The 15,232-nt window shown below is 40.4% G+C and overlaps 2 protein-coding genes across 2 annotated transcripts; both read left to right on the forward strand.

Moving 5' to 3' along the window:
* Positions 1 to 258: 258 nt before the first annotated feature.
* slc2a2 (solute carrier family 2 member 2) lies at positions 259 to 7,106 on the forward strand. Its single transcript, XM_073483514.1, has 12 exons — positions 259 to 332; positions 845 to 940; positions 2,567 to 2,775; positions 3,041 to 3,165; positions 3,790 to 3,905; positions 4,026 to 4,188; positions 4,539 to 4,645; positions 4,956 to 5,036; positions 5,430 to 5,534; positions 5,659 to 5,760; positions 6,010 to 6,213; positions 6,321 to 7,106. Exons 1-12 carry the CDS (start codon positions 318 to 320, stop codon positions 6,516 to 6,518), a joined length of 1,521 nt encoding a protein of 506 aa, XP_073339615.1. The 5' UTR covers positions 259 to 317; the 3' UTR covers positions 6,519 to 7,106.
* Positions 7,107 to 8,445: 1,339 nt separating this feature from the next.
* Positions 8,446 to 11,356, forward strand: LOC141010525 (eukaryotic translation initiation factor 5A-1-like). The gene is made up of 5 exons (XM_073483515.1): positions 8,446 to 8,536; positions 9,367 to 9,538; positions 9,682 to 9,786; positions 10,385 to 10,516; positions 10,987 to 11,356. Exons 2-5 carry the CDS (start codon positions 9,380 to 9,382, stop codon positions 11,047 to 11,049), a joined length of 459 nt encoding a protein of 152 aa, XP_073339616.1. The 5' UTR covers positions 8,446 to 8,536; positions 9,367 to 9,379; the 3' UTR covers positions 11,050 to 11,356.
* The last annotated feature ends 3,876 nt before the right edge of the window (positions 11,357 to 15,232 follow it).

Below are 15,232 nucleotides of genomic sequence, written 5' to 3' on the forward strand. Positions count from 1 at the left end.
ATTTAATTATTACTATCAAAAAACACACAACTTTGAGCAGCAAAATGTGCCATTTGGCATTATTTTAGCACATAAGATCCTTGTTTTCCACAATAGATTCCTGACTTATCATTTTATTGCTTCCTTACAATAACAATTTGTGTGTTAGAGGACAGATAAGCGAAGCATTCACTCATGTGCCTGGAGACAGTGCAGATGTGTGTGTACCCATGTGTATGTGCTCATGTGCTAGTCGATTAGTGAGTGAACAGAGCGTGATCAGCCATGCAGGTTCCATTGATCATTACCAGCCTCCTGGCTGACACTCTGGACCCACCATGGAGTCGGGAAAGGTAAGATAATTTCCTCGACAAAATCATTCCTTACGTATACACCATAAAATGTTTTTATACTCCGTAATGATGTGAGCAATATTGGCACAGGGGGTTGGTCACTATGTTGATGACATCAGAGGGTTGCATATACCGCTGAATAAATAAACATTCATCAGCATTTTCTGTCGACACTGTCATTTTGCCTCAGAGATTGTCATGAATTACATTTTGATGCGTCTGCCACAACTCTATCTCAGCTCAAATGCATTCTTAGATAACTTCTATATGTAAGCATATTTATGATTGTCAGAAAAAGTCCACTAAGTTGTAATAAACCCATCAATAATGTGGATAAAGTTATTTTTCTGCATTTATGTTTAGTTTTATTTGTGACTGTGTACCATGTACTAAATGCACAGTGAGTAACTATTTACACTCGGTCTTGCTAGTGTCCATGTTAAACTGTGTGTTTGTTCATGCATTCATGTGTGTGTGTCCTTATCTGTATGATTACCTTTTCTATCCTGCAGCAGCTAACAGGCACATTGGCCATCGCTGTGTTCACAGCAGTGCTGGGATCCCTGCAGTATGGCTACAGCCTTGGAGTCATCAATGCACCCCAGAAGGCAAGGCTTAACACAGGCTTCACCCCCTTACTGGGACAACTATTTGCCACAGCATGCTGATATTTCCATGCAAATTAGCCGGTCCAAATACGCTCACTCCAACCCATGACCACCTTCGCTTTATAAGACAAGATTAAGTTCTCTGTACACGCCTTTCTGCAGCACTGGAGATAAGATAATACTTTGAGAGACCAGGGACCAGCTTACCTCTTCTCTATGTCTAGACAAAAACCTTTCCCCAAACTTTTTTCCAGGTTTTCTTCTGTAGTCATCTGAGAATTGTTTCGTCAGAAACTTTGCAAGCTGTCTGAAATTCTTCCAGTCTATAACAAGTAGTATTTTGAGTGCCTCTCCACCAAACACGTCTTGCAGACAAGTTAGAATAAATTTTCGTGCCAATGTCTCTCTGCTGCAAGCTGCTGTAAGAGCTGGTGCAATTTAATTCCCTGTGGAAGGACAGCACTATGCTCATCATGGATCGCTCTGATGAGGACATCCTCCGGTCCAGTTCTCTTCAGATGGCATTGTTTTTTTTATACAGGCCAGAATTGTTGATGCAGTCTGCCTTTATTGGCCCCCCTATGGATTACATCTCAGGGACTTCGAATGGAGGCTCTGGCAGAAAAGAGGCACATTTCCTTCTCTGTTGACATCCATGTCTGACCTCAAATTGTCCAATTTGAGCTTGGATCATATGTGGACATTGAACGCACACAGCAGATGCAAATCTGATGTCCGTCCCTGAGCCATGGCTGGCACTGCTCTGCTGTGCCTATTGAAATGTCCTGCATCACTTCAGGGTTGGCCAAGGTTATCAGAGCACTTCACCACCATCAAGCAGTTTGTTCTTAAGCTTCGAAGCGTCTTACTTGTATGAATATACAACACCTGAGATTTAAAGGTACTGATGCTGAGACCTGTGTGCTTGGCAAATATGTCAAGATTGTCTGTTGGTGGCAAGGATGGCTAGGTCGTCGGCAAAGTCCATATCTTCAAGCTGCCAACCACCTTAATAGATGCAGAATCCAACTGGGTTTGCTATGCAGGGCAAAGGGTCATAGGATAAAGAAGGTTCCTTGTGGTTGGTGTAGTATGGGCTTGCAAATTTCAGTGGGCTAAGGCAACTGGATGGTTGGCTAAGCCAAATAGAGGTTGTGTAAGGTTGACAGGATACAGTAAAGTCAAATAAAATTGTACCTTATCTCTGCTGAGACAGCTCACTCCTCACTGCAGCCCCAGGTCTGTTCACAAAACAGTGTTCAGGTACAGGACATTGTAAATACCTGTGCAGACATGAATGGTCATTATACATTATATGGTACAAGTATGCTGATATTAGAAATAACTCAGTGGAAGTACACAGCCCACTACCTTTCATACTGTTGATGGATCACTTGTGATGGTGTAACTAAGATAATGATCAACATCAAATTCACCAGATGTGCCTCTTCAAAAAGTAATCTGAGTACGCTGCCACTGCCCTCTCACAAAACAAGAGTCACCTTTATAAGTGCCGTCAAAAGTTAGCAATGATATTTCTTTTTAATTGACATCTTCTCAAGTAAAATGTGATGATGCAGCTGTTTTTGTACCTCTTGATGATCCATACACATGTCGGTGTCACAGGTCATTGAAAAGCATTATGGCCGATCCCTTGGGGTGTGGTCGGAGAGGGCTGCCGTCCTGTCAGAAAACAGCACGGAAGAAGACGAGTCCTCAGAGGCGGGACACCACCCTACCGTGATCATGTACTGGTCATTATCGGTGTCAATCTTCTCCATTGGTGGCATGTTGTCCTCCTTCCTGGTGGGATTTGTGGGAGACCTGAGAGGAAGGTGAGCAAGGAAGGATAGAATAATGAGGACACATTTGTGCGAGAATGAATGTTTGACAGAAAAAGAAATACTTGAGGCAAAAAAGGAGTGTAGAGAATGATAAGAGTAATGAGAGGAGAGAAGGAGGCGAACATTAATGGAAAAGGACTTACAAAGTTAATCCAGGATCAATATGGAATAATGCCATTATACACATCCCCTTATCCATCATCCGGCCTTCTCTGCATCTCCCTCTGCCACCTTTTTATCTCTTTCTGTCTTACAGGGTAAAGGGCATGTTAATGGTAAATGTTCTGGCTGTAGCTGCTGGACTGCTGATGGGTCTTTGCAGGATGTGGAAGCCTCACTTCATGGTCATCGCAGGCCGTGCTGTAATGGGCTTTTACTGCGGTACAGAAACACACACATTACGACCTTTAATACTCCAATACAGTTGCCAGAATAAATATTGGTAATGTTTCTGCAAACCTTGGACATGTTGAAACTTAACATTTCTTTATGTTGTAACTGAACGTTTGCTTTGGGTTCAATTTTCTACTTTATGTCATGACAACGATGTGGTTATGGTCCGGTTAGATTTTGGCACAAAAACATCTTACGTTAAGACTTCCTGTCAAACATATCTGTTTTTTGTCACCACAAACACGTCCGGAAATTGTCATGAGGTCTCCTTAAAAATATCCGTCTCACACTTACACATGTTGAAACGCAGTCTCCAACTGTGGTCACTGGCTTAGCAGCCTTCTTGCCTGTAACTCCACCACCATCACTTCCACCTTTTGATATGAAAGTGAGGTTACAAACCTGTAATGTGATCATAATAGGACATGTTTTGTAGAAATGTCAATATGGTACATAGGCCTATGAGACATATCAACGGTTTGCAGAGCGATAAACTGCCAACATTATGTCCTTGCGACTGGGCTGAGTACTCACATTACTACATACACACATACTAAATACTACATTATTTAGTTAGAAATACCAGATGTATTGAAGATGTGCATGTTTCAGGGTTGACATCTGGGCTGGTGCCTATGTACGTTGGGGAGATTTCTCCCAAAGCTTACCGAGGGGCTCTGGGAACATTACACCAGCTGGCTATTGTCACTGGCATCCTGATCAGCCAGGTGAGAGGAGCACACACACACACACACACACAGATATGCACATGCACAGGAGAATATTTGCTTGTTGGCATACTGAATATAACATAAGCTGTATGTGTGTTCACTTGTGTGTGGATGTAGGTAATAGGCTTGGACTTTATACTTGGTAATGATGATATGTGGCCCCTGTTGCTTGGTCTGTCGGGAGCTCCAGCAATACTGCAATCATTTCTGCTTCCTCTGTGCCCTGAGAGCCCACGGTACCTTTACATTCTGCTGGGAAAGGAGCAAGAGGCTCGAAAAAGTAAGAAATTCAAACTCTATGTCATCCTCTTTTCTCTATGGCTCTCTTCTCCAAACACTTCATACTTACAGTCATAATTTCTAAACATACAGTTTATAGGCCAAAATAGTTCAACAATTTGGAATTGACTGGAAATAGGGGAGAGAGTTCAACCTTTTCTGGCATCTGTGTGAAGGTAAAAATTTGAAAGCTAAACTTTTACTTGTAATGGAGAATATTTACATTTTAGCTGCTCCTGCTACTTTTTCTTAACATAAAGGATCTGAAATCTTCTTCCACAACTGCAAATTGAGTTAGTCATATATACAGACTTTTGCTCTTGCCTCAATCTTCCCTTTGTCTTGTTGCAGGTCTGCTTCGTTTAAAAGGAGCATATGATCCGACTCCTGATCTGGAAGAGATGAAGAGAGAGAAAGATGAGGCAGACAGGGAGCCCAGAGTCTCTATCCTTTCTTTGGTAGGTCTCTGTACAGGAAGATGGCCTCTCGAGATATACTGTCACAACTACCTAAATTTGTTTTTATCTCTTGTGAATTTAGCTTGAACCCTGACACAAAGGGGTACTCTGAGTACACTCATGGTAACAAACAAGCTACTTTAAAAAGGCTAAACTAAAGAATTATACAGTCGAGAAATATATTAAAATACTTGTTACATACAGAACAACTGACAATAAAAACAAGCATTCTCAGTATTGAAACAAACAGAAGGATGGGAAAGAAAAAATATTTATTTTTTTAATCTTTTACTGTTGTGTTCTCCCCAAGATCCGCTCCTCTGTGTACAGACAGCAGCTGGTTGTTGCCCTCATGATGCACCTCTCCCAACAGTTCTCTGGAATCAATGCTGTGAGTGACAAATTAGTTTCCACTTTGCATTTTTTAATGTCTCTCATTCACTTTACTGCAGTTAAACTAAAATAACAGTGAGAAGAGATAATGAGATTACTAGATGGCAGGGAAATCGTGGTTTCATGACAGCACGTACTGTATGCGCACATCAGCAGTGAATGGGTCAGGAATGGGTCAAAAATGGCGAAATTTTTGAATTTTTTTATTAAAAGAAAGCTGGATATTTTTGTTTATGTGCATGAAAATGTATATCGCGGGAAATCTATAGTTATCTGTTGTACATCTTTAAATCACCTGACTTGTTTTTAACTTTCCCTAAGCACACACAAAAAAGTTCCTTCATATTTCACTTTGTAATTACGGAAAATCTGTGCGCGTTTTGTCTCCAAGATCTTTTACTACTCTACGGATATCTTCGCTCGTGCTGGTGTGGCTCAGCCAGTCTACGCCACCATAGGAGTCGGAGTCATCAACACAATCTTCACTCTGGTGTCTGTGAGTAGCTACATTTATATGCACACATAGACACACACACTGTATGGGCATGCAGTGGCATCTTCTTTCTTTCGCTCTTCTACACACACAAACACACACATGAGCAATGTGCTGTATGTTCTAGGTTGCCCTGGTGGACAAGGCTGGCAGGCGCACCCTGACTCTGGTTGGTCTGGGAGGGATGTGTCTGTGTGCAGTTGCCATGACAGTTGGTCTCAAATTCCAGGTTTGTTCAATCAAGTGTCAAAGATTTATCTATCAGCAACTTGAGCTGAGCTTTGATCAACTAATTGGACTGTCAAATTTCAATGGGGTGGCCTGCGTTTCATCTTTGTTACACTTTCTATTATTATTGTTATTTTAACTTGTGATGCGCACAGAGGTGCAACACAAACAGACGCTGCCTGAGAAAGAACTCAGCATTCGATCATTTTAAGTCATCATGAAACCTGAGTGATGTCCCCCCTTCCTCCAGAGTGAATTCCTGTGGATGAGCTACGTCAGCATGTCAGCTATCTTCCTCTTTGTGAGTTTCTTTGAGATTGGCCCTGGTCCAATTCCGTGGTTCATAGTCGCTGAACTGTTCAGCCAGGGACCTCGGCCTGCGGCCATCGCTCTCGCTGGCTGCTGCAACTGGACCAGCAACTTCATCATAGGCATGACCTTTCCCTATATACAGGTAGGCAGAAAGGACACACATACAGTTTGTACTGTAAACTTGTGCAACCGAGTCATGTGGGCTGACTTGTCTTTGCATCATTCTCCCCCCCTCTTTCCTCTTTTCAGGATTATTTGGGTTGTTACGTGTTTGCTCTGTTTGCCGTGCTGCTTCTCTGCTTCACTGTGTTCACTTATCTTCGGGTTCCTGAGACCAAGGGGAAAAGCTTTGAGGAGATTGCCGCCGTCTTCCAGAAGGGACGGAAAAAGTTGAACCCTGATGACAGTACCGAACTTCAGCAGCTCAAAACATCCACAGATGCTTGAAACAGCAGCTACGTGTTTATGCAGTCTATTTGTATGTGTGCAACGGTGTGTCCATCAGTCAGTATTTTAAATGTCAGCTGTTTATATACATTTATCCTTTTAGGGGTTATAATAACTGACAGAGGGAAGAAAAGGGGAACATCTTTTACACAAGATATCATGTTTTCATAATGTAAATATAAGAGCTACATATACACAGAAGTGACTTATGATATCATGTTCCCGTTATATGGATTAGTGTTTATTCATAATGTAAACATGTATTGCAGTATTACCACTTGATGGTTAATCTGGCTGAGGTCAATATTGGATCACATGACTATTCGTATGCAAAAGGGGTTGCTTGTTTTGTTGACACTACAGAGAATCATTTGTGGGCTAAATGGGCAGCTGTTTACTATCGGGTATGCCATGTCACTGTTTGTTTACAGATTGTTTCTGTTGCCCCCAAGTGGCCAAAAAACGCAGGTACTGCTGGTTTGACACTAAACATGCATTTAAAAACTAGAACTGTGGAATTGGTTAACCAGGAGTCTTTGTATTTGCAGAATGCTGAAGAAAATAGACAATAAAGTATTATATCTCAAACATGTCTGTTAAACTGTAGTGATATTTGGTGAACACATCTGGATATGACTTTTCTAATGAATTACTCCACACTATCTACCCTGAAATATAATCATAAGCCGACTCCATTAAGAAACGTGTTCTGTTTTTTTGTGAAAAAGAATCGGACATATTATTATTCAGAGTATTTTTAACCACCTTATCATATGGAGAGGATCTTTAAGATAACAACAACGGTTTGTTTTAAGAATGGTCCGATTTAGGGAACAAATGAGGGAGGTAATATAGCAGACAGGGCAGCTCATGCTTTAACCGATACTAGTGGTAACTTTCTCAGCTAAAAGACGGGTCTATTTACTCAAAGACACAGTCCCTTCTACATAGCCCCCAGCAAGGCAACGGGATTCTTTACAGACTAATTACAAGCTGGCTGTGCTTGTCTAGGTTAACGCCTCAGTTTTGCCCTGAGCTTAACAGTCACATACATCTGGAAACACAGGAAACTTGCAGTGGGCCTTCCTTTGTTCAACTTTTAAAAGAGGTACACTTTTGCTTCATCATAGTTTTCTTATTACAAGAGACAATATGGTACCATAAAGAATTACAAAATAAAATTCTTAGACTGAAGCTTTTTAGGAGATCTGGTGATAAATAAAAAGGAAAAACTGGACTTAGTGAACAAAAGTGAGCCGTCTTCTTTCCATCCAGAAGAAAAATGTTTATTTCTGTTCAGACAAAAATGAAAGAATCAGCCTAATTCAATACCATATAATGAGTTTAGGCAACTATCCCTATCTTATTTGACTGTCCTATTTATAATAAGGGCTAACTGATAATGAAGACATCGTGAAAAGTTAGAAATGTTTGTCCCTATGATTTGTTGTTTGATTAAAACTAGCAGTAACCCACCAAAAAACAAAAAAACAAACTCTTTACCCCTTATTATTGTTATAACAGGGCTTTTGTTGTTTAATTTGTAAAGAGCATTTGCAGCTTTGGAGAATAAACGTATACTAATGTAACAATATTAATGAGATTATAATACAAATAATATGTATCTTTCCATAACTGCATGAACAAGCTGTTCTCAAAGGAAAACAGGAACAGAACACAGTTTGAAGCTAGGAAGGTGGCAGGGTCCGCCACATATCAACACAGTGAAACATGTATGAAATTGTGTTGTCCTTTTAAGGTCAGGCTTTGTGGGAGTGTCGTGAAATAAACGCGGTGGAGTGAAGTCACTGAAATGAATACTTGACGCGAGCACTGCAACAAGGGAACTTCGTGAATGCTCCTGTACAGGTGTCCCCTACACACCGTCACCGCCCTCCCGTGGGCGAGCCTGCTGCACCTCGCCACCCGAGCCCCCACCTGTCCGCTCCTCCTCCTCCCTTACAAAAGCTCCACGCATGCGAGGAAGCGCTCTCTATTCGGTGGAACAAAGACTCAAGGTAAGCGTCTTCTTGTTTTTTTTTTTTTTTTACATTTTCTCCTTCTTTTCCCTCTTGAGTATTGTTTGCCTTATCTAATGTGTAGCGCTGGCGGCCATTTGTCGTGTCGGTAACATTAGTTAATCGTTAACTTGACGGTGTTTGGTGGGCCTCGGCTAACGATGACAGCACATACACGAGGTGCGAACCTAAAGCTAGCTAGTGAGGCGGCTATACCTGGCCCAGGTGCTGCCACGTAACACGCCCGGCTAGTTAATGGTGTGTGTCATTCTTAATGCTAACTCCAAAACCATTATTTAAAAAGCCAAGGCAGCTTACCTGTTCAGCTCGTTGGTTAATTTCCCTGGTCGGTGTGTAAAAGACATAACAAGTAAACTAAACACCAGCTGTTAAGACCAGCTGTTCAATGAGCCTCTATAGATAAATGGCGAGGGGAGGTATGGTTGCACCACCTTGGATAATGTTAATCAGAACATGGGTTGCCAGATATGTGAATTGCCACCATTAAGTGTTTTTGCTTTGAAAGAGTCGAATAGTGTGCAGCAGAGCACCTCCCTCTCTGATCTCAGGTTATCGGTGTGTTTTTAAGCACTCCAGGTCCAGCCACTGATTTGTAGCTCGGATCTATCATATGACAGTTGTTGAAGAGCCTGAGCTGGTCTCGGTTGTTCCTCACCAGCTAAGACTGTATGCAAATCTGATTTATTCCTTTTCATATGTGAAATAGTGGGATTTAATACACACATCCTCTGCAACTAATGCTTCTATTGGTCACATTTGATGTTTTTCTTTTCTTGTCGTCTTTTGCTCATTTGGGTGACATAAAACAGCCTGTAGCCCATCATGGAAGATGACTTCGAAAGTGGGAGCTCTGGGGCCTCTAAAACATTTCCCCAACAGTGCTCTTCATTGAGGAAGAATGGCCATGTCCTTCTGAAAGGACGCCCCTGTAAGATCGTTGAAATGACTACCTCGAAGACCGGCAAGCATGGGCACGCCAAGGTAAAACCTCCATGGATCCTTTGGAATTCACAGCTTAAAGCTCACTTGTAATTTAGCCTGGTGCTTCCCAGTTGTACAAATGACCCCCAATGCTTACTTCACAGGCCCAAGGCCAGATCTAATGAGTTATGGTGTTTTTTCAGGTCCACCTTGTTGGAATTGACATCATTACCGGTAAGAAATTGGAAGATATCTGCCCGTCTACCCATAACATGGATGTCCCGCACGTAGTCAGGAAAGACTACCAGGTGAGATGTCCCTATTGCATCTTATTGTGTAATCTAGGGGCCTACTGAATAGTGTCAGTGGAAACAAGTTGGTACTGGAAGCCAATACATATTTCCCTGACCAGCGTTTTTAGACCACCAGTGCATCCATTTCTTATAATGTTTAGTGTTTTCACATAACCTAATCCTAATGGAAAATGTAGTGTGAAAAATTACATGCTTTTTCAATTGCTAAACGGTTGTGACACATGTTGGAGCTTAGCTGTCTTAAGTGGCTGTGAAAGCACATACTGGTTTGGAACTAGTCAAGCAGGTTTTGGCGTGGCAAACAGGCAGTCTCTTCCTCTTGTGAGAGGCTTCTTATGGTATGGCAGCTGTCTGACAATGCAAGAAAACGAAGACTGTTTTTTGGAATTTGTTTTGTTCAACTATATTTGTGCTGCATTGTTTCATGTGGCAAAATAGCGTTTTTCCCCTAATGCTCTTCATGCTCGGTCTCATACAGTAACACCTTTGGTCTCTGTAACAGCTGTCAATTCTGTTTGTGTTCAATATTTGTGTGCTATTTATATATAATATTTAATGTGTTATTTTATTTTTTGGTTGATGGTACTTTTAGCTGTGTGATATCAATGACGGTTACTTGTCCCTGATGAATGACGGTGGAGAGACCAGAGATGACCTTAAAGTGCCAGATAATGACTTGGGCCTTGAGATCAAGAAGAAGTTTGACAATGAAGAACAAATTATGGTGAGTTTCTACTGCCCAATGGCAGACAAAAAACTTCCATAAATTTGCTGTGTTCATTGATATTAACATAAACTTCGACAGTTTCCCTGACCTTCCTATGCATCGGCAACAAACAGTTGGTTTCATGCAGTTTCATGGGTTGACCTGAGATCAGTTTCTTCAGTCATGATTTTGTGCTGATGTGGACTACTATTTGAATATACCACTGTAGGATTGATTTACACTTTTTTATAATCTTGTTTTTAATAGAAGAAAAAGCTGTTAAACCTGTTACATTTAAATAACTTTCTGTAATTTAAAAGATGGTTATTACTATACTATACTATAAAAATCCGTTGTCGTGCTCTTAAGCTCCAGACAGTTTTCCTAGTAGAGACTATATTCCTTGCTTTCACGAGGGCTACATTTCATTAACAGCCCAATGCACTACTACACTGGTCCCAGATCTTACTTTTCACTTCCTTTTTCAGGTCACTGTGCTGAAAACGATGGACGAAGAACTTGCAGTTGCCATTAAGAACATGTCGCCATGATGGCTTTGAAGCTTCACATAAGCTACTCGCCTGCACCCCACATCTCAATCAGTTTCTCCGCTGGTCAAGTGAAATCCAGAAACTGGACTGGGTCGGCATGTTCAGCTATACCTTTGGCTCAGGGCTGACCGGCATTCGCTTCAGTACTTTGCAAAGGGTACTGATATTATTCCAAGAATTCCCACCACTATCCCAGCAGTTCATAACATTCTTTTTAGAATATGGGTGATATGTTTTATTCTGTTTGTAATTCTTTTTCAATCATTCCTACGGTCTGTTTTTTCTGAATTAAATTTGGAGCTTTTGATTTGGCTGTGACCATGTGTTTTTAAGGTTTGTTAACCATTGGCATGCTGCACCTTGCCTTCAACTTAAATTCTCCTCGTAAAATGTTTTTTTTCCCTCCACTGGCTGACATGACATGACAAGTCAGGGGAGCAATTAAGAGTCTAAAAGCCTAGCTTCATTGATTGCTAGAATAACAGATTACTTGTGCAGCTATGAATTCATGTGAGCAGCAACATTTAATTTACTCTGCATTTCAGCTTTATTGCAGAAAGACTTCCACTGCATGTAAACATGTCTCAATAAGAGCGGCCAACTGTGCTGTCTCAGCCAAATAGGCCTGGACAGGGGTGGTTGGGTTGGGCCATTTTCTTTTCTGTTCTATGAAACTACTTTTCCTTTCACTTGGGGCCTTTTTTTGAGTTGACAGATGTACACAAGATGATTTTGAAAGGACAAAACACTTAAAACCTTAATATTGTAGTCAAAAATGCTCTTGTTTGTGGAACTTGGAATATAATATTCATAATTATGTTTTCATCAGTGTCTAATCACTTAGTTTTTTTTTTTTTTTTTTTTTTTTTTAAACCTTAGGATGAGCCTTCCATATCTACAGTTGGGTCCTATTCTGCATAGTCTGCCATGTTTCTACAGCAGCGCAGAAGGTACGGACCAAACACTGTCTTTGTTTTTAGCAGCTACCATAGGAGGGGGTGAGATGAGGGGTGTTAAAGTTGGTTACAATCTAGATGCCACTAAATCCTGCACTTCAGACCTTTAAACCGATTTTATGTTTTAAGTTTAATTTCAACAACTAAGCTTTGTTTGGCAACACATTTTACATCATCACAGTGTGAAAGATAACCTTTACCTCTTGGGATACGCATTAGTGAAAACAAGAAACCATTTTAAGTCTTTTGAGACATAGCCAAATGTAGGTGGTGGTTCTGCTGTGGGTTATCCAAGTCTTGTTGTGATGGGAGACCTTTGCCCAAGAACTGAATAGATGTTATATTTTGGGTTGTGGGTGGGGGAACGTAGCTGCAGTTTGGAGCAATCCTAAATGGATTGTGACTCATGTATTTTTATTTTATTAAGCTGAATGGTTGGTTGTTATGGTCTTTGTTTACATCCACACAAAAAACTGTTTTTTGCGGGGCATCGGGTAATATCGAGAAAATTGAATGTGTTCACATGCGCTGCATTAACATGGTTGCTGAAGAATCTGCATTTACATGCAGGTAGTCAAAATTAAAACATTAAAACTATTGAGCGTATTTGCACTGGACTGATTTTTCTTTTTTTTGATCCGAGCATTTAGAGTGATGGTGAAGTGGTAAAATAACCTGCCGGTCAGCTGTGGACATGGCTTCAGTTTGTTTGGTGCACTACTATGAGTTCTGTGACCTCTGCCCACTTTCTGCACTGTTGTCATACCAATACTGTGATTTCAAGTTTTGGTCTTGAACCTTTGCTCTTGTAAAAACCCTGTTAGAAACTCAGTTAAGCGCATAGTAGGTCAAGAAATCTGATTTCTCTAGCAGAAATCCCTCAGTCCTTTTACACCTGGTAAGGAAAGTGTTTACATGAGGTTTATGATATCAAATTACTGCCAAACTGACAATAATCACATAAATCAAATGCATGTAAACACAATGATTCTAATATTGACATAGGATGGTATTCTTGCCAGAGCTCCTTAAAACACACTTAAGGAAGTCCTCCTTAAGTGTGTTTTAAGGAGCTCTGGCATTACAACAGTGGCTTCCGACTCTGGCTTCTTGTCTGAGTCATCTTGATGTTGACATAATGGTACACATCAACCAAAGGTGAAAGCCACATGACTGTACTGGAGTAATGGTACATTTCATATCGAGTATTTATTTCTCAAAGACCAGCAAATGAACACTCCAACGGCAGCAGTATAGTACAAAACTGCAGGCTGTTGGGATGACTGACATTCTATGGAAAAAAGGGATGCATGCAAGATCACTTTTAAGTCCCTGCTTGCCTTCATAAGCGCATAAATCTCCCAGCTTGAGCCTGCAGCAACCTGATTTTATCATTCTTGGGGAGTAATGAGCCTGAAGAATGCGTGTAAAACGTAACCTTTTATATGCAAATTCCAGAAAATGCTGTTTTTGGGCAGTAAACAAAGATATATGGAAGTTAAACTAGTTTGACTGGTGAGCCAACACACACTATGGCATCGTGCTCTGACCTTTTATTTTTGGTTGCAAACATGCCATTCTGGATGATAAATGAGATTTCTCTTCTCAGGTGCCTCTCATCAAAGACATTATCATCATCACATCTGCTTAATTTCTTTGTTTTAACACAACACATTATTTTTTTTGTTGTTGCAAGAAACAGGTTTATTTTTGTTCAGACCACAGGTACAGATAATATCATTCAGACAAGGAATAGGTGAATTACTTGGTCTTGGATACTGTATGTTTTTGTTATATGTTGGGCATAGGCTTCATGGTATTTCCCCAGCTGATCTTTCTTTGTTGTACTGACTGATCTGTACAATTTTTTTTGGAGAATCTGACCTCGGGCTTCTTTTCTATTCTAACTTTTGTATGGCTGCTGTCTTTGTTTGTATTTTACTAGGCAAAATAAAGTTAATTCAGATGTTAATGACTTTAAGATTTTGTCAAGTGTTTTATTTTGTCTAAATGTCTCAGTGTAACTCATTACATTGAATTTGTTTCTGTTCTTTGTTTAGCCCCTGGACAAAATAACTAGACTTTTAAGCAAAAGAGACCGTTATGGTATCTTGTTTAAAGTAAAGACTGACCATGGTTGCTGAAGAAATGTCAATTTTGAATTTGGCTAGCTGGTTTTACATTGCTGGATATTTGTAGTTGACTGTCAAGCATTCATAAATCCAGATGGACACAAAATAATAGACGTGTAAAGGATGAAATTAAAAAAACAGTTGTGGAATGTAATTAAGTACATTAACTCAAGCAATGTATTCAAGTAAAAAAAAAAGAGGTATTTCACTTGAACATTTCCATTTGATGTAACTTTAAGCTTCACTACATAGAGGGAAATCCTGCACACTTCTCTCACCTGCATTTGCCTGCAAATTGATAGTTTCCAACTTAATAATTTTCATACCCATCTTGTCTAGTGAAAATCACATATCTCCAAATTTGGTGAATTTGAATTTGATAAACTGACGACTTAAGTGCAAGTCTATAAGTGTGGGGAGTATACAGACATTGCAGTGAAGCCACGGTAATGCAGACGTTGTAGATCGATATGTGACAAATGCTGAAAGAAACTAATGGCAATCACAAGATGCATTGATGTTAAAAGCTCAGTAGGTGGCAGTGAAGAACCACTTTTGATAGCTGAGCTTGTTCTGAGGTTTGTTCTTGACCCATCCAACTATCTAGTAATTTTTCAAATCAACATTTTTACACAGTTTGAATATTTTTACAGCTACAGAAGAAGTTTGAAATATGTATTATATTATTAAAACAAGACTCTTAAATTACTTTGAATTCAGTAGCCAGCTATGTTAATATGTCTCATTAAAAGTTCAAATGATTTATATTGGGGGGGAAAAAACTACATCCACAGCACTCCACTAGTTACAAACTCGCTTGAGCTCCCACAGACCCCCAGTTAACAAGGCACATTGAATCACCTTTGCGGTCTCTACGAACCCATTAATGTCTCTCCATGGCTATTACAGAGAAAACCTCCAGTGCTTCTTTCCTCCAAGTGTGTTTTAGTGGGATCATCAGACCTCTTTCAACACTCGGTGTGGAGATCGAAACAGGGATTGCGGAGGGGATTGGCAGAGGTTTTACGGGCCATTCCACAGCGCTCCAAACCTGTTTATCCAGACTGGTGAAGCCGCTGGATTCCTGCCCGATGT

Source organism: Pagrus major, chromosome 16 (assembly GCF_040436345.1).
Source record: "Pagrus major chromosome 16, Pma_NU_1.0".
Lineage (NCBI taxonomy): Eukaryota > Metazoa > Chordata > Actinopteri > Spariformes > Sparidae > Pagrus > Pagrus major.